General features: G+C 38.7%; 3 protein-coding genes across 4 annotated transcripts in view; 2 read left to right on the forward strand and 1 right to left on the reverse strand.

Annotated features, from left to right (window-relative positions):
* Positions 1–7,313, forward strand: part of celsr3 (cadherin, EGF LAG seven-pass G-type receptor 3) — a 40,941-nt gene extending 33,628 nt beyond the window's left edge. Inside the window, 12 exon segments of the mRNA XM_043246784.1 lie at positions 481–655; positions 745–857; positions 984–1,063; positions 1,239–1,365; positions 1,497–1,616; positions 1,759–1,856; positions 2,491–2,612; positions 2,736–2,909; positions 3,035–3,223; positions 4,129–4,910; positions 4,913–5,001; positions 5,537–7,313. Of these exon segments, the coding sequence (XP_043102719.1) occupies positions 481–655; positions 745–857; positions 984–1,063; positions 1,239–1,365; positions 1,497–1,616; positions 1,759–1,856; positions 2,491–2,612; positions 2,736–2,909; positions 3,035–3,223; positions 4,129–4,910; positions 4,913–5,001; positions 5,537–5,564 (2,097 nt within the window). The 3' untranslated portion in view covers positions 5,565–7,313.
* A 1,237-nt stretch (positions 7,314–8,550) lies between these two features.
* On the reverse strand, positions 8,551–11,531 carry LOC122350402 (fibrinogen silencer-binding protein). Its single transcript, XM_043246832.1, has 4 exons — positions 11,219–11,531; positions 11,024–11,129; positions 10,847–10,908; positions 8,551–9,483 (listed from the first exon to the last, which is right to left on the reverse strand). The coding sequence occupies exons 1-4, from the start codon at positions 11,525–11,527 to the stop codon at positions 8,950–8,952; spliced, it is 1,011 nt and encodes a 336-aa protein (XP_043102767.1). The 5' UTR covers positions 11,528–11,531; the 3' UTR covers positions 8,551–8,949.
* Positions 11,532–11,719: 188 nt separating this feature from the next.
* On the forward strand, positions 11,720–20,375 carry wdr6 (WD repeat domain 6). 2 transcript variants are annotated; one of them, XM_043246786.1, is made up of 7 exons: positions 11,720–11,853; positions 14,962–15,090; positions 15,408–18,057; positions 18,467–18,544; positions 18,638–18,754; positions 18,836–18,930; positions 19,732–20,375. In XM_043246786.1, exons 1-7 carry the CDS (start codon positions 11,835–11,837, stop codon positions 20,289–20,291), a joined length of 3,648 nt encoding a protein of 1,215 aa, XP_043102721.1. In that variant the 5' UTR covers positions 11,720–11,834; the 3' UTR covers positions 20,292–20,375. The 2 variants fall into 2 exon arrangements, with proteins under 2 accessions (XP_043102721.1, XP_043102722.1); XM_043246787.1 differs by lacking the exon at positions 11,720–11,853 and adding an exon at positions 13,299–13,429.
* Positions 20,376–20,505: the final 130 nt, after the last annotated feature.

The following is a 20,505-nucleotide window of genomic DNA, read 5'->3' on the forward strand; positions in this document are numbered from 1 at the left end:
GGTTAACACCATTTTTAACAGACGTTATTCTCAGGAGTGCAAACCACTCACACTAAAAGCCTGTTACTGCTGAGTTCATTAATATCAACCGCTGTACTGGGATGTGGGTGTGTATGTGATAGAGTATGTGTTCATTCATAATTCATCTTCTCTCTCAAACATTGACTTTGCTGGCACGTATTGATTTTAGACCATAGATTCGGTTTTTTGGACATGCATTCAGGAAGTGGTGGGAATGAGTTCGGGAGATTTTTTTTTAAACTCTGTTTGAACTCACAACACCCGACTGAGCGCTACATCTCAATAAGTCAGAACACATGTGCAAACAACAAAGCCGTCTCCCTCTTTTTAGGCCAATAACACAATAGAAAGACATATTCTTTTATAAAACTAATGTTTTTTTACACATGCAATATGCTGGTATTTTCTTTTCACTTGTCTAATTGGTTCATTCTATCTGATTTTCTCTGATTGGTGCAGTTCCTGTGCACGGTGGTTGCGATTCTGCTCCATTACTTCTTTATGTCAGCATTTGCGTGGCTGTTCGTAGAAGCTCTTCATATTTACCGTATGCAAACAGAAGCGAGAAACATCAACTACGGAGCTATGAGATTCTACTATGCTATTGGCTGGGGAGTCCCTGCTATCATTACAGGTGGGTAAATACACACACACACACACACACATACGCGCACACACGTGTACTTCCAGGCAGATATGTTCTGTGACATATGTATGCTGCAGGGCTCGCGGTGGGGCTGGATCCAGAAGGGTACGGCAACCCGGATTTCTGCTGGATCTCCATGTACGATAAGCTTATGTGGAGCTTTGCAGGACCAGTTAGCGTCGTCATCCTGGTATTTTGCTCTTTTTGTGTTGTTTGCATCATTATGTGTTTTTATGCGTCTTTGTAATTCTCTCTCTGGGTGTGTGAAGCACTGCAGTGACTGTCTAAATTGACAAATCTCTCTTTCTGGTTACAGATGAATGGTGGGATGTTTTTAATGGTCCTGCGTATGACATGCAACCCCACTCAGAAGGAGATAAAGAAGCTGCCCGTGATGTGAGTACAACATGCATGTGTTCAGATACATTCAACATGGAAAATGGGAGGGGTACTTATAAATCTTATCATCATGAATATTATTTAGGTGACTCAAAAAAGAAAATTTTTAAATGTTAATTTTCACGTCTTTATTCTACCTTTCATTGTATTTCTCTCTCTTTATATCTCTCAGTTCTACTATCCGCAGTGCCTTCCTCCTGTTATTATTGAGTACATGCGTTTGGTTGTTTGGTCTTATGGCTGTTAATAACAGTGTCCTGGCGTTCCACTACCTGTTCATTGTACTCTGTTGCGTCCAGGTAAGTGTGCCTCGTTTGTATGTGTTTGTCATTGTCATATTAGCTTTTTTTTTTTACTATACTTTTTTACAAGCTATACTTGTGTTCTAGATAATGTAGTATAATGTTATTCTCCTACTCGCGTGTCTCAGGGATTGGCCGTACTGTTGGTTTTTACAATCCTGAACTCTGAGGTGCAGGAGGCCTGGAAACTGGCCTGTCTGGGCAAGAAAAGCCCCAGTGAAGAACCTCCCAGACCTCCACAGATAACGGTTAGTGAACACAAACGTGCATATTATCGCATGACCCCCACCACATGCACAGTTTTACACACATATCTTTAACATAAACCCGTATTTAACTTCATGGAGTGAAAATAAGCATGTGGATTTGTAACCTGCTGTATGTGTTCAGGGCCAAAATCCGTACAACAGCGCCTCCCTGCTGGAGCAGAGCGGATTACACCGAATCACACTCGGAACTTCAACCATCTCATCAGTCAGCAGTGCCAGGTCTGTCAACACATCAACACATCAACACATCATTTTCACATTTACAATTGAAATGATGTATACCTAAAAATAAGCACATTTTAAAATAAATAAGGTATAATATGTATTGTAATTGGTATTGGTGTGATGAACTAACAATGAACTATGTATTTTACTGTATTTTATTATATTCATTTTTAATGTTTTATAGCTGTATTATACTATTCACTCAAATTCTTATGCTTATAATATTCACTACTGTTTGGGGTTATTATTTATTTTAATAATTTTTTTAATTTATGCATTTATTTATTTTAATGAATTTATTTCTTCTTTTATACATTATTGCACTATTTTATGCATTTAAATTGATAGTGACAGTAAAGACTTTCTCGAGAAATCTGTTTCAAATAAATGATGTTCCACCAAAATAAATGTTTTTTGATGACCAAATCAGCATATTAGAATTTGAATTTGAAAGATCACGTGACACTGAATCAGTGACTGCTGAAAATTCAGCCTTGCCATCACAAGAAATAAATGATGTTTTAAAATATTATATATAACAAAAAATTAGTAGGCATTTTTGTTGATTTCCTACTGTACGTATCCGTATGTAGCAAACTGACGTATATGTTTTGTTTTTTTTTCTCAGGGAGAATCTCTTGTCACGGCAGACTCTAGAACACACTCTTGGTCACACAGGGGCCACTGATCTGGACGTGGCAATGTTTCACCGCAACGGAGGTACACTAAAACACAATAACCTGCATGCATGTACGTATTCACACTTACACACACTTCCTGATCATTCTTTACTTGCCTAATTCTAGTGTTTGTGACCGCGTCATGTCAGAACTTGTGTCATTTGGTCTATCTGTTCTTCTGTTTATCTGCCAGGTGAGGACTCAGACTCGGATTCTGATCTCTCACTGGAAGAGGAACGAAGTTTGTCCATCCCTTCATCAGAGAGCGAGGACAATGTGCGCCTGCGGGGGCGTATCCAGCGGCGCTTCAAACGGACTGGTCACAGCGAACGTTTACTCACAGAGCCCACCCACAATGGTGGAAAAGGTACTAAAATTATTCTTGCTGTTGTCTTTGTCGCTGTTCTTAAAGCCAGAGGAGTACAGAAAGTTAGCTTCATCCTTAGTTTCCTGATACCCAACTGTTAGTGTATGGAACTGTTTATGTATCAGATCTGGATGGCAATGACCTGCTCTCCTATTGGCCAGCGCTGGAAGGCTGCGAGGCGCACTCACTGCAGAAATGGGGCTCAGAGCGCCGCCTAGGGGGTGACTACAGCAAGGATGCAGCTAATAACAACCAGCCAGATGCAGCGCTGACCAGCGGAGATGAGAACGGACTCACACACAGACACCGCAAGGGTGAAGCACCCGTGTTATCTAATATTGGCCAATATCAATACATTATGATATTTAATTGTTCATGCTTATTCTTTGTTTTTTTTATTTTATTTAGACGTCCTTATTTAGTCATCTAATGCTCACATTCAGTTACATATTTTTAAAAACAAATTAAACAATGCTACACTATACTGGCTATCGACTGATATCTGGGTTATAACTAAAATTACATTCATAGCAAGTGATGAAAATTTACATGAATGAAAATGAACTGAAATACAATATTTAAAACCATTAAACATCTATTTTATCTAGTTTTCTAAGCAACATTTCTCCTTTAAGTAGTTTAACTTGATGCATTAAAAGTGCAATAAATATTAATTAAATATGCCTACATGTTTTTAAAAAAAATAAAAATAGCAAAAATACACTACTCAGTTACAAAAACTTCAATTAAAATAAAAAGGTAAGAAATATAAAAAAAAAAAATATTGATAAAAGCTAAAACACTGTCTCAGTGATATTAAAACAACCCTGGCCAATAGATTTCTTTAGATTTCTTTTCAATCTTCCAACACTTAAAATTAGTATTCAGCATGTTAGGACACTTTTAAATGTAATCTGTAGCAAATCTCAATATTGTAATGCTGTGATGTCAAAATTCCCTTGTAGAACGTAAAATTATTGGTTTTACAGTATTTTTAATTGATTTAGAAATATTTGTAATTTCATTACATTTTAAGAAAATATTTAAAAATAAAATTAATTAAATTAAATAGTTTAAATTATATAAATTGTGTAAATGTATTTATTCGTCTTATTTACATGAAAATAGTTATTGGCTTAATGATATTTTCATGTATTGCCAACATTTTAATATCGGTGCACAGAAAGCCATAATAAACCCCTCTGCATCCATTTCCCAGGAATCCTGAAGAATCGTCTGGGCTGCCCTCCTGCTCTACAGGGCCTGTCTGCAGTGGGTCGCGCTCCCAGTGAGATGTCTTGGTACAGGACCTCCACATTGGGACACAGAGGTGTCCCAGCTGCCTCCTACGGTCGTATGTACTCCGGCACTGGCTCACTGTCCCAACCAGCTTCCCGATACTCTTCCCGTGAACACCTGGATTCACTGGCGCGACGACAACGCTCTCGTGACAACCTCGACCTGTTGCCGAGACGACGTGAGCTTGGTGCCGAACACCTGGGTGGGTCCAGAGAAAGGCTGGGCCCAGTTCACAGTATCCATGCCTCTAGAGAAGATCTGGTGGGCAGGGGTGGTATGGTGGGTTTAATGGGTGCAGAGGGTTCGTTAAGTGGTTCGAGAACACAGCTTAACACTCTAACAAGGCAACAGGCCTCTCGGGAGCACCTCGGTGGGGCTCTCATGAGCAGTCGATCCCGGGAACAGTTGGAATCTAACGGCGGAGCGCAGCCCTGCAGGGAGTGGCTAAGAACCCTGCCGCCCCGACAGCTCTCACACCCTGAGCCACACCCACCCTCCTCACCCCCTCCACCAATCACAGAGGAACCCCAGGAAACCCTGCCCTCTCGCCGCGGTCGTCTAGACTCCGCCCCTCCATGTAGGTACCCGCCATCTGCAACTGCACCCGGAGCTCCGTCTAGTCGCCCACCCTCTAGTGAACACCTGGATATCCTGTCCTCCATCCTCGCCTCCTTCAGCTCCTCTGTCTTAACCCCTCCCCCAATCCTGTCGCTGCCTCCGCAGGCCCCTCCCCTTCCCCGCCTCCTCTCTCTGCAACCTCTCAGAGCGTCTCTGAAGTGTCACCTGACTCTGAGTAAGTCCAGCCCCTGTTTTGTCTCCTTTTGTATTCCTCATTTGTTGTCTCAGAATGTCCAAGCTGCTCTTTTCCATGGAAATCCATTGCAAATTTTGTATGGTTTATTTTTAGCTTTTTATTTATTTATTTACTAATTTATTTATTTTTATATTAAATTTGAAAAACATGCAAACAATACAAATATATAAATTAGAAAATATTAATGTGTTGGTATAACATTGAGTTTTCTAAAAATAATAAAAAATTGAACATGAAAATTGTTATACATACAAAAACAATATGAATCTCTCTCTCTCTCTCTCTCTCTCTCTCTCTCTCTCTCTCTCATATATATATATATATATATATATATATATATATATATATATAGTTTTAATATTATAATGTTTTATATTATGATGTGCTTGGTTTAATATATTATTTATTTGCATTGCACCTCCTTTTTATTTATTTTTTACAGTGATCAAGATTTTCAGGATGAAATATCTGACAGTTTTCCCTGTTCTGTCTTTTTCTTTTTTTCTCTTTGTAGAGTTAACAGAAGTGATGGACAATCTTGATGATTCCTTCGCAGTCCTATAATGCACCTCTGCAGATGGGCTCAAGAATCACAGGACATAGCCAACCGGAGCGTTCATGACTCCTCCTTCACCCTGAAAAGAGGGTAGGACGTTGTTCATCAAGGGCTTGAGATATCACCCTCCTGAGAACAGACAGGAAATCAGACCAGAGAAGGTGATGATTTCTATGATTTTCAATTAATCCAAACAACAAACCTCAGATTTCAGACCAACAGCTGAGAGGACTGGTCAGAGACAAAGAGAGAGAGAGAGAAAAAAACTGTACAGAACATTTTTATACTTTTTGTATCTTTTTCATCAAAGATCAAAGAAGAAAAATCTCTAGTGATGTTTTTTGAAGATTGTGTGGATATGTGTTTAAGTGGGTAGGATCGAAAAATCATTTTCAAACCCATTCCGAGCCAAAACAGTCCTAGACATTCCCACTCCAATCTTTCCACTCCAACATTAGTTTATGCAACAAGCCACGCCCACTGATAGACCGAAGAGAGTCTATGAAGACGAGGACTGGTTCGTGTGAATGCAGAACTTATTGGCCCAAACATGGGATTGGTGGGAAACTCCAGAGACAGTGATTGTAATTCTAAAGAAATTATGAAACAGAAGATATGTTTGGACCGTAATGATTGTCAGTCAATGGATTGTTGTCAGACAGGTGACTTGATTGGAAGATTTTAGCTTGAGTCAACAGAGTCATGCTTATATGAAATGCCTGTCCGGTTTCTTTAATATTTTTGGCCAAACTGCTCTAAAAGCATAACAAACACGTGTTGAAGTTTGTTGCAGCTGTGTGAGGATACCTTTTAATCATTCATGTAACTAACCTACAAGTCTTTTTAGCATAATTAAGACGTCTTTCATATCCAGAGTTATTATAATTCAAACACTGCTTCAGGAAATGTTACACAAAGATCCCAAATCAGCTATTCAGGAGAAGATATGTAATCCATCTTTGATTTCTTTTCTAACAAAGAGAGCATATCGAAATATCAGTCATTATTGTCTCTGTGGAGTATTGAACAATCTTAGTGCTTCAGAGGAAGAAACTTTGTAAAATGAGCAAAATTCAGCCATTAAGGTGAGATGATTTCAAAATATCAAGCTCAATGTGACTTTATCTCTTTAGTCATTTGCAGTATTACCATGATTTTTGCCAAAAAGAGTGCCCTATAATCATTCCTTTTATACCTCTTACCTGTCATAAAGTGCTCCGGTACTTTTTCTATTCATGGTTTTATATTTTATTTATTACTGCATAACTTTATCTTGTACAGACATTAAATTTATTTATTTTATTTATTAATATTTATTGAATTCATTTCTCTACCATAATCGTTGCTGGAGTGTTTCTAAAGAAGTGCGTATGGAAGTTTTTTTTTTTTTTTTTTTTTTTATAAGACCGAGATTTCATCTGTTTCAAATGTTTTATGTGTGAAACTTTTGTACATGTATTGTCTGATATGTCCCCCTTCTCTTCTGTTCACAATGCATTCTGGGAAAAGAAATGTGCTCTGTCCATCAGAGAGAGAGAGAGAGAGAGAGAGAGAGAGAGAGGTACAAGACAATGATTGGATGGGAGAGAGAACAGGGGAATGTATAATGGCTCAACATGTTTAATGTGGGACATGTTGTATCCCTTTCACTTATGGGGGTTTTCAGAAAAAAAATCTGCTACCATTGGGAGATGAAAGTGAGACCCGTTGGGCATCAATAAAAGAGTTATTGCTACCACGCTTCTGGTTTTTTTTTTTTTTTTTTTGAATATTCAAGACAAACACTTCTGTAGTTAAAAAAATTAAGGTATTTATCACATTACACATTTTTCTGAACTTCAGTAAAATCAACTGAAATTACATCTGCTTTTACAGTGGAAGGTTCTCACTAGTTTAATTCAGTCTAACATTCAGTTTCACTGGTTTACATACTCAATTTCAGTCTACTGTTGTAACATACCTTAAAGCAAAGTTCATCTAAAAAGAAAGTATCGTTTACTCACCCTCATGTTGTCCCAAACCTGGGGTGAAAATATAACTTTAAATATAACTTTATTTCACACGCCATGGAACAAAGGTTTGGAACATAACGAGGGTAAGAAAATTATTTCCATTTTAGACCTTTAAGATTAACAAAAGGTTTAACAAAGGGCTTTGTTCCTAAATGCTGTATACTAAAACATGTAATTGAACAACACTGTACTAACTTCAAGCACTCCATGAGTGGGAAGTCACTTTAAAAGAAGCACTTATTTACCTGAAAAAACCTGCATAGTATAAATGAGCTACAGTGAACTGAATCTAAAGGTTGGTCCTGAAGACACGGTCCCAAAACAGTCAAGATGAGTTGTATCCAAGGATAGATTATGGACTGGCAATGACCCCTGAAATGATCTGCACGCACAGATGTTGCAATGTGTGTCTTCAAATGATGCTTTCTTACCTCATATTTGCAGTGTAATTTCTTACCACAGTAATGGGGGCCTTGGAAAACCCTAATCAATCCTTGGTTTGATCCACAAGCATTAAATTAAAATGCTATACAGTAACATTAGAAATCTCATTTCAGTTCATTTCCTCTCCTCCTCACTGCTCAGTTCTGGCCTGACTGTACGAGGCTAACAACACAACCTTGCATTCCACTGCGCTGCTTTACCATTGTAGACCTGCACTGGATAGACATGTTTAAATATTGCACTCCAAATTTCAATTTCCCATTTGCAATACATCCCTAACGTAAGACTTTTGGTCGATTTTGTTATATGATATCACTTAAACATGAGTTAAAGGGATAGCTAACAAATTTTTTTATAATAATTATATATATATATATATATATATATATATATATATATATATATATATATATATATATATATATATATATATATATATATTGAAAAGACCAAAGAAGATATTCTGAAAAATATTTCAACTGTTTTCAGCAACACTAGATCTATTTACTTATACTGTATGGGCAAAATAAACGCTGGGGCATTTTTTTAACACACCTCATTTATGTTGCAAAAAGTTTGCATGTTGTTTGGAGCGATATGAGGGTGAGTAAATTATGAGATTCAATTTCGAAGCATATTATCCCTTTAACTATCCCACTTTTGACTGAATGGAATGCAGCGTCCGTGTTGATGAGAGAGTATGAAAAGAAATCAGATTTGTATCGGCTATTGGAACAAAGCCTGCTCGAGTGAATTCCCCCTCCATATGATACACATGGTACATTCCTAAACACCGATTAACTTTAGTCCACAATAAAAAATATATTGTTTTGTAAATAAACAGCATTGCTAGAATAAAAAAAATGACTTTCAAAAAGAAAGCAAACATAGCTAAGACGTCGTAAACATCTGAGTTCAGGTCTGTAGATATTCGTTATCCTCGCTGTCACTGCTGGAAGGCGGAGGATCTGCGCCGATCTTCTGTAGTTTGGCTTGATAATATCTCTTCTTGGCCCGTGCCGCCTTCTCTTTTTGTCTCACTGCTTTCCTTTTCTCCTCCCACACACACTGCTGCAGCAGTAACAGACTCATTGTCTGCTGATGCTCCAGCTCAAACAGTTCCTGTCGACGTGACTCCCATTTGGAGTTTGAGGTATAAGGGTCCATCGGTGGTAATGAATTCTCAGCTGCTCCTCCGGCAGGAGCACGTGGTGCCGCAGGCTCTCTGTGTGGAGTATCAAAGTTTGAACCCCTAGTCCCCGACCCCAGCCCTGAGGTGCTTCCTGTATTGTTTGGGTAGACGAGGGAGGGACGGCTGGACCTGGAAGAGACTGAATGCGAGTGGAAAGGAGAGGAGGCAGTGCCAGGAGGAATCCCAGAGTTAACAGGTGGGTGAGATGGTGAGACCAGTCCAAGCTCAATGGCTAAGTTCTCCTTGCTGTCTACTTCCTGTAAAAAGGGACGTCTAATAGCATCATAATTCCTGTACATTTATGTAATAATGCACAAAGTGGCATGCTTTATTGAGAGTATAACATGCATGCATGTACGTGCAGTAAACACAGGAAATGTGCAATGAATGCAGCTCTGGTGATGTACATGACTACTGTATGGAACACAGAATATTACAAAAATTACCTTTTAAAATTTTTAGATTTTCATTTATTTATATAATATGGAATTGTTTATACATAGCCTAGTATATATCAGCTTTATGATAAAAAGCAAAATACATTTTTATTTAATAAGATTTTAAAATGTTTTTTTAATAGTCACCTATGTTCACCAAAACTTACTTATTTGAGTAAAAATACAGTAATATTGTGAAATATTATTATAATTTAAAATATTTTTTGCTGACATTTTTAATATAGTTTATGTTTAATACAGTTATAGTTTATAATATATATTTTTAATGTCATTTGTGACCCCGGGCCACAAAACCAGTCATAAGGGTAATAAATTGAGATTTATTTATCCATCATATGAGAGCTGAATAAATAAGGTTTCCATTTATATATCATTTGATGTATAGATTGGACAATACTGAGCCAAGATATAGCTATTTGTAAATCTGGAATCTGAGGGTGCAAAAAAAATCAAAATTGCCTCTAAAGTTGTTCAAATGAAGTTCTTAGCAATACATATTACTTACAAAATATCTTTATGGAACATCATCTTTATTTAATATCCAAATGAATTTATAGCATAAAAGAATTCTGTAATTTTGACAACGTATTTTTAGCTATTGCTATAAATATACCCCTGCGACTTACAACTGATTTTGTGGTCCAGTATCACATTTATTACTGTGATGGCAAATCTGAATTTTTAGCAGCTACAGTATTACTTCAGTCTTCAGTGTCACGTGATCTTTTAAAATAATTTGAATATTGCTCAAGAAACATTTCTTATGAGTATCAATGTGCAGCTGTGCAGCTTAATATTTTTGTGGATTCTTTGAAGAACAGAAAATCCAACAAAACCACATTTACTTGTTATAACTGTCTTTACTTCAAATTTCTTTAAATAATCTCACCCAAAAACGCAGTGTATACAGCAAATAATTATAAATTAATATTTATAAATTGCTAAATACATTAATATTACATTTTCACCACATTTCCTGCGTTTAACGCATATAAAATTCTAACATAGTAGCGCTTTGCATTCTAAAATAATGGTGCGAGCAGCAAGTGCGCTTTCCATAAGAGAGTTAATCATATTTTAACAATAAAATCTGCAATGTAAAAGAAAACGTTTAGCTTAAGAGGTGCTTTAGTGATCCTTTCAAGGCTGATTTCAGTCTTACATCATTTTGACTGTGGTCAGCATCTTCATGCTCACTCCCATTAGTGCCTGAAAGCCCCATCACTACAAGAGAGAGAATGACTCAATTAATCTCCATCCTTGTATAATTACAGAGCTGACAGCTGGGAAGAGTGGTAGTATTTCATCCTGTAATAAAGACGGCATGACTATTAATTACCTGCTCCAGGTGAGCTACCCCTAACCGAGGCATAGCTGCCATCTCCGTCTACCTCCTCCAGACAGGAGATCAGGTTCGGCACAAGAGCGATCACCTCTCTCTGCACCTGACAGGAACCACACACAACCGCACCGCGCGTTACTAGAATATTCAAAGCGCATAACCCAATTATAGAAACATAAGACTTCAATTTACCTGAGTGAGGGCAGACACAGGAAGCCCAGCCGCCTGCTGTTCCTGCCGCTTCTGCAGCGCGACGCGACATTCCACCTTCAGCCGTTTCCACAGCGTCTTCAGAGAGCCGATGCTGCTGGGGGGTCGACTCGGGAAGGCCGCATTGAAGGCCTGAGCCAGCTCTGCCCATACGGCGTTCCGGTGCACAGTAGTGTTGGTGTCTTTCCGAAAGTCCTGCACTGTGTCCACCACCGCATGGATTCTCCGAAGCAGGAAAAGCTTCTGCTCCAGAGTGAAGTTTGGCATGCGGTACGTCATGGTGGTCAGCATGAGTGTAATGGGTAAGAAGGCTTATGTTGAGGTACTGCGTTTTACTTCATTTGTAGGAAATCTGCAAAGTATCGCACTATAGTTTTATTTTCAGCAGAACAGTCTAGTTTGAAATCTTTTACATGGTAACATTTGCAGTATCACAGTGTTGGTTTTTGAGTTTCTCCAGCTTTACAGGAAGGCGAGGTTGGTTTGGTGTTGGATATATACAGTACACTTCAGAGTTTCAGCTGGAGTGATGTTAAACTCTGGATGCCTCGGGTAAACTGCTTCAGTGCTCGACGGAAATGCATCCGGGATCCACCTGATGCTCAAGGGGTCACCAGGTACACATGTGGAGTCTGTAATTCAGCATACAAAAAAACAAAAAGATGGTAATGCCTTTTGAATCTTAATATCTGCTGCTTCTCTTGGAAAAAAAAGATACGTTTGATCGTCGGGGTGGAAAGCCTCGTGTTCTTTAAGAACTGATTTCTGAGAGTCGGTTCTTTTGAACAGTTCGTTTCAAAGAGCCGGTTGATAAAAACAGTGTCAATTATTCTACATCTCGACGTCGTTTTGTTGATAAAAGCGTTTATTGTAATCGACCTATCGGTAAAATGCCCATAAGCATTTAACCTCAATCCAAATAAAGACAAAAACGTTCATTTTCTGGTTATCACTTATTAAATTTAAAATTTCAAGCAGAACGAGAAAGTCATCGTGTGCTTCTGCAAGGTATCTCTGGCCAAAATTAGACGTGAACATTTAAGTTACAGCCATGCAATTAATAAAGCATTTTAAATTTTAAAACGTATAATTTAAATATAATGTAAGCACATTGTTATAACATTCGCTTATAACCCTTTGCTGAAAAGTTTTTGCACGTTTTTTGCATATTCTGCATTTGATAAATTATATACATCATTTTATTAAAAGCAACCGTGATTCGTGTGTTGAGAAAACTGTATAAATACGTTTCCCATTATTGGTATTTGTAACAATTCAGCTATTTAGTTGGTTCAGCGGTTCACTCCAAATGTTTTCGTTATCTCTCACTCACCGATTCTCGGCTCATTCGGGTTGTTTCGAAAACGAATCGTTCAGTCTATTTTTGTGAACTAGTTCAACCGGCTCATTGCAAAGACCAGACTCAACAATTCGTTCAGGAATCATATTGCTATTAAATGCATTAATGAACAAAGAAGAAACAAGCCTTCAAAATCTCTGATTCGCCCAATAATTCAGCTGCAGGTGGAACCGCATTTATGAGTTTTATTGGTATGCTGCATCCGCTGGTCTCGTTAGCCACAGCGCTAAACCCGAGCATCGCACTACAGAAGTGAACCTGAGCTGCGATTTAAGACTACAGCTGCACCTCACTGTTCCTAAGGGATCTCTTATGCATTTACACAGCTGTTTATAATTAACCGATATTATATTATTTATATCGACACTACTTACATGCAGTCATCAGTCTGACGATTTTATCCCGAAAATATTACACTTTGTCCCCACCCCCTGGGTTTAAGCGGTCCGTAAGAAATTTAAACAACAGACTGGAGACACATGCGCAAAATGACGCTCCGGGCGTAAAAAGGCAGTTCACTGGTTTGTGCGTTTTATATGATTTGTATACCATTCTCAAGAGATCCACTCAATACATATGGTTTGTGCATCAGGCAAATGCACAAATCTACGCGTTTTTACAATAGAAAGCGCAGGGCTCGTTTCATCCAATTGACGGCGCGCGTGGAGCGGTCTGTGCAGTATCCCACGGCGCGATTGGGTGTTTGCGCGATGTCAACGAGGAAGCGAGAACACAAGCATGCGGCACGAAACATGCTGGAGAGTGTGAAAGAAGATGCATCATAATCCAGTTCACCTCCTCGCAAAATAAAACGCGGTCTCTGCGTGGGAAGCGTAAGTCAAACTGAACTTGACAGGGTCGTTGTTACGATGACAAACCTACAGAGGACAGATACCTGCTGAAATGTATTTTTATAGTAACTGTCCCTGTTGACATGAAGACGTTAATTCTTTCAATGAATGGGTAGATCCTCCATCTATCCTTCTTAGAAAAACACACTTCATAGTAGTTGTCATTCGGAAAATGTTATCAGGTCATTTCAAAAGTCTTTAGAGCTGGTGATGACCAGATTAGGGCATTTTATAATTGTCTCGAAAACTTAGTAACCAAAGTGGTATGTTCCAAAACATGACAACCAGCTCAATATGAATCTTTAGTTATAAATGGTTAGTTCTGAGCAGAATATAGTTCTGAGCAGATACAATTAATGCTGTTTGACCTAGAAGTATTTATTTGACGTTCCTTTACATTCTCATGTGTATGGTTTTCTGATAAAAGTTAAGTTAAATTACATGGTAGTAAACATAAAATGTAAACTTTTTAGTCGAGGTTTAATTATTATTGTTTTTATTGTTGTTTGTAATGCCCAGCACGTCCGAAAATATTTTATTATTTTTTTTATAATAATATTAACAGTTAATATATACTTTTCAAATGTAATGAAATAATCAAATACGGTAATAATGTATTCAAGTTTTCTAGTATTTCTAGTATTCAAATTTTCTAGTTTTTTGTATATTTTCATCACAGAAATAGGAGTGATACAGGTGTGCACAGCATTTAATATATATTTTTCATAATGTTTTTAAAATAATTAAAACATCTTGCATGTTAATGTTTAATTAATTAATAGCTCACAAGCTTTAACAAATAACTTTTAAAATAGCACGGATATCCTTAAAAGTTATTAATTCTGATACAATATTACAGAGATTCTAATCATTGTGGTAATATCTGTATACGTTATATGCAACATACAAAAATGTTAATTCACATAAATATTAAGTGTTAATATTTCAAAGTCCATATTTTTGATAACTAACAGATATTGCATTTATCTTATTCAGTGAAATTATAGGAAACACTCTTAAATGGAATTAAAAGTAAAATGGGGACACAATTACATTTCTAAATCATTCTTGTAAAAACAAACCCGGAAAAAGATGTACAGATTTTTGAAGAAAATAACATTTTGCATTATAATAACACTAGTACACTAGTGCATTCTGGTGAATTATTCATGGCATGTACTTTAAATCATGAGAGCAGACAACAAACTTGTATTATATCTTTATATATATATATATATAGAGAGAGAGAGAGAGAGAGAATAAATGGGGGAAAAGATAAGAGCTCTTGATATATTATTCTCCTGCAGTCTGAAAATAAAGCATGAAAATGTATTGCTCATTCAATCAAACTGATAGATAAGAATTTTTTGTAGCACAATATTATGAGTGGATCTTATCCCCAGTAGGCTTGCTTGGAAAAAGTGGATGGTAAAAGCCATTGCAAACAGTATGCAATTAGGCTTAATTTACTTGACAATAGTGAATAATGCTGTTACGTTTCTGTTGTGCTCCAGAAGTCTTTAGTCTGCTGTTCAAACCGCTTGAGATGGCATCTCCTGTAGAATCAGCTATAATGAAGAGCACTGTGCTTGTTGCTCCAGTGACTGCACTGGAATTCCTGGGGGAGGATTTCCTGCTGACAGGTGACTGACATTCATTCATTTAATGAACAGGTAGCAAAATTTCACTAAAAATTTGTGTTGGATTAAAGTATGCAGACTATGACTCATGGGCCATTTTGGGGTGTTTTTTTTTCCTGCTGAGTGTATCTTGGCAAAGGTGATCTGAGTTTGCTTCCTCTAAATTTCGTTCTTCTTGTACTAAAGGGAACATATACTTGGGAAATGCTGGGATGTCTCTCAGTATCCATAATGAGCATTTGCATATTTATCTTTATGAATGTATTCATGTTCATTTAATTTTTAATAATTATTTCCCCATAATTGTGTCATTCCTGTAGGCGAGGGACCAGTCCTCTCTGTGTACAGTCTTCAGGCATCTCCTATGAAAGAATGCACATCCTTAAATGTTCTTCAGAATTACCGGATACATGGGATACGACCTAGTAGAAAACATCAGTTTGGAGAGAGACCGTTCAACAGCGTAATCTCATCTGAAAATTCTGTTTTGGACAGTGACATCATTATTGTTTTTGGAGGAAAAGGAGTTCGGCTTGTCAGCTTCAATACTGGAGGAAGATGCCTAAACCTCATTGGTCCTCTCTTAGAGCTTCAAGACTGGGTTCTGGACATTCATTGGTTGAAAATAGAACCACACCCACTGTTAGGCATATCCTTGGCTCATAATGCTGTTTTGCTTTTAGATGCAGAATCTGGCAAAGCTCTTTCCTTCTACTCCTGCATAGAGACATGTCTTCTCTACTCAGCGCTTATGATTGGTCCAAATTGGGATTCTTTAGTGCTGGTAGGTGGGACTGTTTTCAATCAGCTTGTGCTGTGGAGGCCCACAGGAACCAAACCTAATGGCCAGTCTCAGGTAGAGAGACGACTGTTGGGCCACACCGGAGTCATTTTCAGTCTTTGCTACCTTCAGAAATCTGGCTGGCTTGCATCTGCCTCAGATGACCGCAGTGTTCGTTTGTGGAGCGTTGGTACTTTGGGTGGAGAAGCAGGCTGTGGAGAGGAATCGCCAACATGTCTTCGTGTACTTTATGGGCACCAGGCACGGGTCTTCTGTGTCAGGCTGGCACCAAACCGTGTATTCAGTTCAGGAGAAGATGGAGCGTGCCTGCTCTGGGAATGGGGAGGTGAAGGAAAAGTGGGACATACGTTTAGAGGACATAGGTCAGGTGGAGTCAGGGCTCTGGCTGTCAGCGAGGAAAGTATAGGCTGTAAGGAGGGATGGATGGCTACTGGAGGTGCAGATGGAGGGGTAAAAGTATGGAGATTGGCAGAGGAGAAGAAAGGCTGTGAGGAAACTCAGGCAGAGACTCAGCTGGATTTAGGGTTTAAAGGGGAGGGTTGTCCCAAAGTGGTTCGATTAGTGGGTGAGAGTGATTCAAATGCGATTCTGGTCTGTACAGATCAAGGAGAGGTGTGCCTTAGTTCAAGTGACACCTGGGATGTCATTTGGCGAGGGGGGGCAGAATTCCAGTCCTATTGTGTGATGGAGGTCACAAGCATCCAAGTCCAGAATTCACATTGCATTGTGTGGGTGTGTGCAGTGGGTAATCTGAATGGAGGCGTCCAGTTGTTTCTTGTAGGCCAGCCTGGTGTGGGAGTCCTGCTAAGAGCTGGTGAGGGTAAAATTCACTCTTTACTTTGGGTCAAAGGACTGTTTGAAGGGTCCTGGAGTTGGTGTCTTCTTGCATCTGGCTCTGAGGGACAGGTTTACCGATGGACTATAAAAGTGACAGAGGATGAATCAGGCTTGCATATGCAAGAGGAAACTCTTCTTCCATTTTTGCTGCCACCCTGTGCCAAACGCTGGCTGACTGCTGCAGTTAGCTTGTCCCAGAGAAAGGGGTTTTACCTGTGTGGTGATCGGAGAGGGTCACTGCTGCTATACACTGAAAGAGAAGAGAATGATGGAGGAACAGACTTACAAGAGCAAGAAACTAAAAACAAGCAAACAGACAAAGCAAACAGTGGTCCTCTTTCTCCCATCAGTACCCTTTATGGAGTACATGGAAAACAAGGTGTGACTTCGGTGTGTGAGCTTCAAGATTTATGTTACAGTACAGGTCGAGATGGTTCTGTAAGAATACTAACTGTTGAAGAAAATGTCCTGAAGGTGCGTAGAGTTCAACGGGCCTGCAGAGGCATGGACTGGATAGAGAAAGTTCTGTTTCTGGACTCGGACAGTCCTGAGGCACAGAGAAAGATGCTGAATGAGGGAATTGGAAAGAGGATGATCGATCGAGAGAGTGCAAGCATAGCTGAAACTCGGTTTGTAATGGTTGGCTTCCACTCGGTCCACTTCATTATATGGGACCCTCACAGACAAGAAAAGCTTTTGTCAGTTGCCTGTGGAGGCGGCCATCGATCCTGGGCCTATAAACGCCCGATATATGCTGACACAGATGCTCAAGCACATACACTTGGACAAGGTACCCTTGTGTTCATCAAGCATGGAGCTGTCATGGCATCACGTTCATTAGCCTCTACAGAAACTGATGTGAATGGACACACACTGAAAGAGGGGCTACATGGACGAGGCATCAGCTGTGTTTGTCACCTTGGTAGTCTTACCAAGACAAGACAATTTTCAGAACTTTGGGAAGTTTTTGTTACTGGAGGGGAAGATACCACAGTAGGTGTCCTCGCTATCAATCCAGAGAGTGGAACTGTTAAAGTGCTTTCGGTTCTGACAGACCATATCTCAAATGTTCGTGCACTGGCTGCAATCAGAAGAAGAGAAACTAATGAAAAAGGGGGAGACGACGTGATGGATAACTCCTCTGTCTCTTCTTTGGTGTTTTCTGCGGGTGGCCGGGCCCAGCTGCAATGTTACCGGCTCTTGATTCGTTTGGATGAGCAGCAGGGTCAGCCAATCTGTCAGGTCACTCAGATAGCAGGCCATCGGTTGGATGAACAGTGGGAACGGAAACGGAACCGACATAAGACTGTCAAAATGGACCCAGAGACAAGGTGTGCATGTGTTTGTGAATGTAAATGTTGAAATACTTTCTTCTTTCCAAGTTTGGATTTAGAGTTCAAGTCACTTTTTATTTTCTTAAAGGGGTTTTTGCCATAACAATACCCTGAGATGCTGACATGGCATTAAATTAAAAAAAAAATATTGTCATCAATTACTCACCTTGGTGATGCATCAAATCTGTATGACTTCTTTTGAATACAGAAGAAGATAATTTGGAAAATGTTTCAGTAATGTTTTTTCTCGCCAAGACAGTGAAAATCAATTGGGTCCAGTGTTGTTCAGTGGTTGATTGCAGCTACAAATTTCTTACCACCAGAGGGCGGACAATACAATTAACATGGGGTAATTTTGGGAGATTACATTTTGAATTTATTGTGCAAATGCTTTCTCACTTTGTAGGTACATGTCTATGGCTGTTGTGAAAAATGGGACTGATTGTGTCTTACTGGCCCTGGGCTGTAGCGATGGTGCAGTAAGGTAACTTGGTTAAAGATTATGAATGTACGAATTTAAAAGCATTTAATGCAATATGTTTTATTTAGATTTTAGATTTATGTTTTTTATTTGCAGGCTTTTCAGCATCATTGAAAGCAGAAGGAGTGTTGACCTGCTTTGGGAGTGTTTTTACCATCAGAGGTGTGTGCTCAGCGTCGCTACCTACAAGTTGGAGGACTCCCAGGACAGACAGTAAGGACATGATGTACATTTATCAAACCCTTATTTTAAAATTTCTTAAACTTATTTTCCTTTGTCTTCTTTTTGTCCCAGGCTTTTGTTGCTGTTCAGTGCCACTACAGATGGTTGTATATCTGTGTGGGATTTAACAGCAGTTTTGAACAGTAAGGCTAGTGTCAGCTGGCAGGGTGAGTCATACATACACCAGAACATAAACACTTAATAATGTGCTGATTTTTTATGTTTGAATAATTATGTTGTAGTTAAGAAAAACTTAAAGTTTGTGTAAAGTCAACTTTGAAAACCAAGTTTGAAAAATCTAGCTATACCTTCATCACGTTACATAGTTGCTATAATTTGCAAAACAAAAGAGATGGCAGATTTGCCATAAGTGGGTGTGGTTTCAGCGCTGCAAGCAGACACGCCCCCAGTGTTTTAGAGCAGAGAGGACAGCTAATTTTTTAAGATTTTGATACCTTATTTTATTTACTTTATTTTTTTAGCATTCAATTTTGGCTGTGCGGTTAATAACACATTTTTCTGTGGTGTGACAAACTCAGAATACACATTTAATATTGACTGTACACAGACTGTTAAATGAATGTTATTATCTTGCATGTGTTAAATGTTAAAACGCAATGCTCAGTCAGAAATTGTAAAAAATCTGTCCTTATGTACATACACTGTTCCAGACATGTCCCAAAAAATGTGTATTATTGCTATTATTATTATTTTATTTAAAAATATTGCTGTTGGTTTTCATACAGTAACATCTCATTGAGACCGCAGTTATTAGGGTCAACAAAATGAATTTCCTCTGGCGGAGTATATGGAATTACTTTTTCATTCATTGCAAGCCTCATAAACATAAAAGAAACTACAGAATCTATGGTAATACCTAAAGTTTTGGATGCCATCATGCTTGAATCTGGTTATAGAACTCTAAAATGTGTATATGCTACTAACAGTTTACCTTTTCTGTGCTTCAGGTCCATCAGCCCCATTCTTTTCCATACCTGTCCATCAAAGTGGAGTCAATGCGCTCACTTTATCACCTAGAAGAGAAATGAGGCAAGTGGAGGAAAATGTTATCTCATTGGCCAGTGGTGGAGATGATGGACAGCTGTCTCTACTGCATATTAAGATAGATGAGAAAAAGCAGGAAAATGGAGGCATGTCTCTACAGCTGCTTGCTCATTGGTCAGTGCCCTTGGCACACTCTTCCCCTCTCACAGGGTTATGTTTACTAAGCCCCACACTACTGGTATCCACCTCACCGGACCAACGCTTGTGTTTGTGGAGCGTAAACAGTGATGGACTCCGCCTACTGAAGGTGCTGTTCTCACACACTGCTGATGCAGCTGGGTTGTGGGCATGGTTTGAGCAAGAGAGAGGAGCCTGGGTGGTTGTTTGTGGGCAGGGCTTACAGTTGTTTCAGATAACAGAAGGAAAGATGGATGAACTACGTGAAACCGTTTACAGAAAAGAAAAAGAAGAGGAGAGAAAGAAAGTGATATTTTCACATCATGCTTTGAGGACAAAAAACTGACTGTAATTTGTGACTTATAATTTAGGAAACTAAAGATTTTAAATTGTAAAGTTCGAGATTTTCAAATAAATGTTTTTATATGTACCTTGTCAGGGCATCATTATTTTCAATATGGCTGAACAATGAAAGTCAATACAGATCTACAAAAGTTTGAACACATTTGACATTCTGGCATTTGTTTCACACACAGGTTGAAACTAAAAAATTTTTGCAC

The sequence above is a fragment of the Puntigrus tetrazona genome, chromosome 8 (genome assembly GCF_018831695.1).
Source record: "Puntigrus tetrazona isolate hp1 chromosome 8, ASM1883169v1, whole genome shotgun sequence".
Taxonomy (NCBI): Eukaryota; Metazoa; Chordata; class Actinopteri; order Cypriniformes; family Cyprinidae; genus Puntigrus; species Puntigrus tetrazona.

Coding starts and splice junctions, on each gene's coding strand:
- LOC122350402 (XM_043246832.1), bottom strand. CDS start 11,527: ATGCTGACCACCATGACGTACCGCATGCCAAACTTCACTCTGGAGCAG. Junction 11,130..11,218: donor CTGTGTCTGCCCTCACTCAG/GTAAATTGAAGT, acceptor GGTTCCTGTCAG/GTGCAGAGAGAGGTGATCGC. Junction 9,484..10,846: donor CTGACCACAGTCAAAATGAT/GTAAGACTGAAA, acceptor CCCTTTTTACAG/GAAGTAGACAGCAAGGAGAA.
- wdr6 (XM_043246786.1), top strand. Junction 18,545..18,637: donor TGTAGCGATGGTGCAGTAAG/GTAACTTGGTTA, acceptor TTTTATTTGCAG/GCTTTTCAGCATCATTGAAA. Junction 18,755..18,835: donor GAGGACTCCCAGGACAGACA/GTAAGGACATGA, acceptor TTTTTGTCCCAG/GCTTTTGTTGCTGTTCAGTG.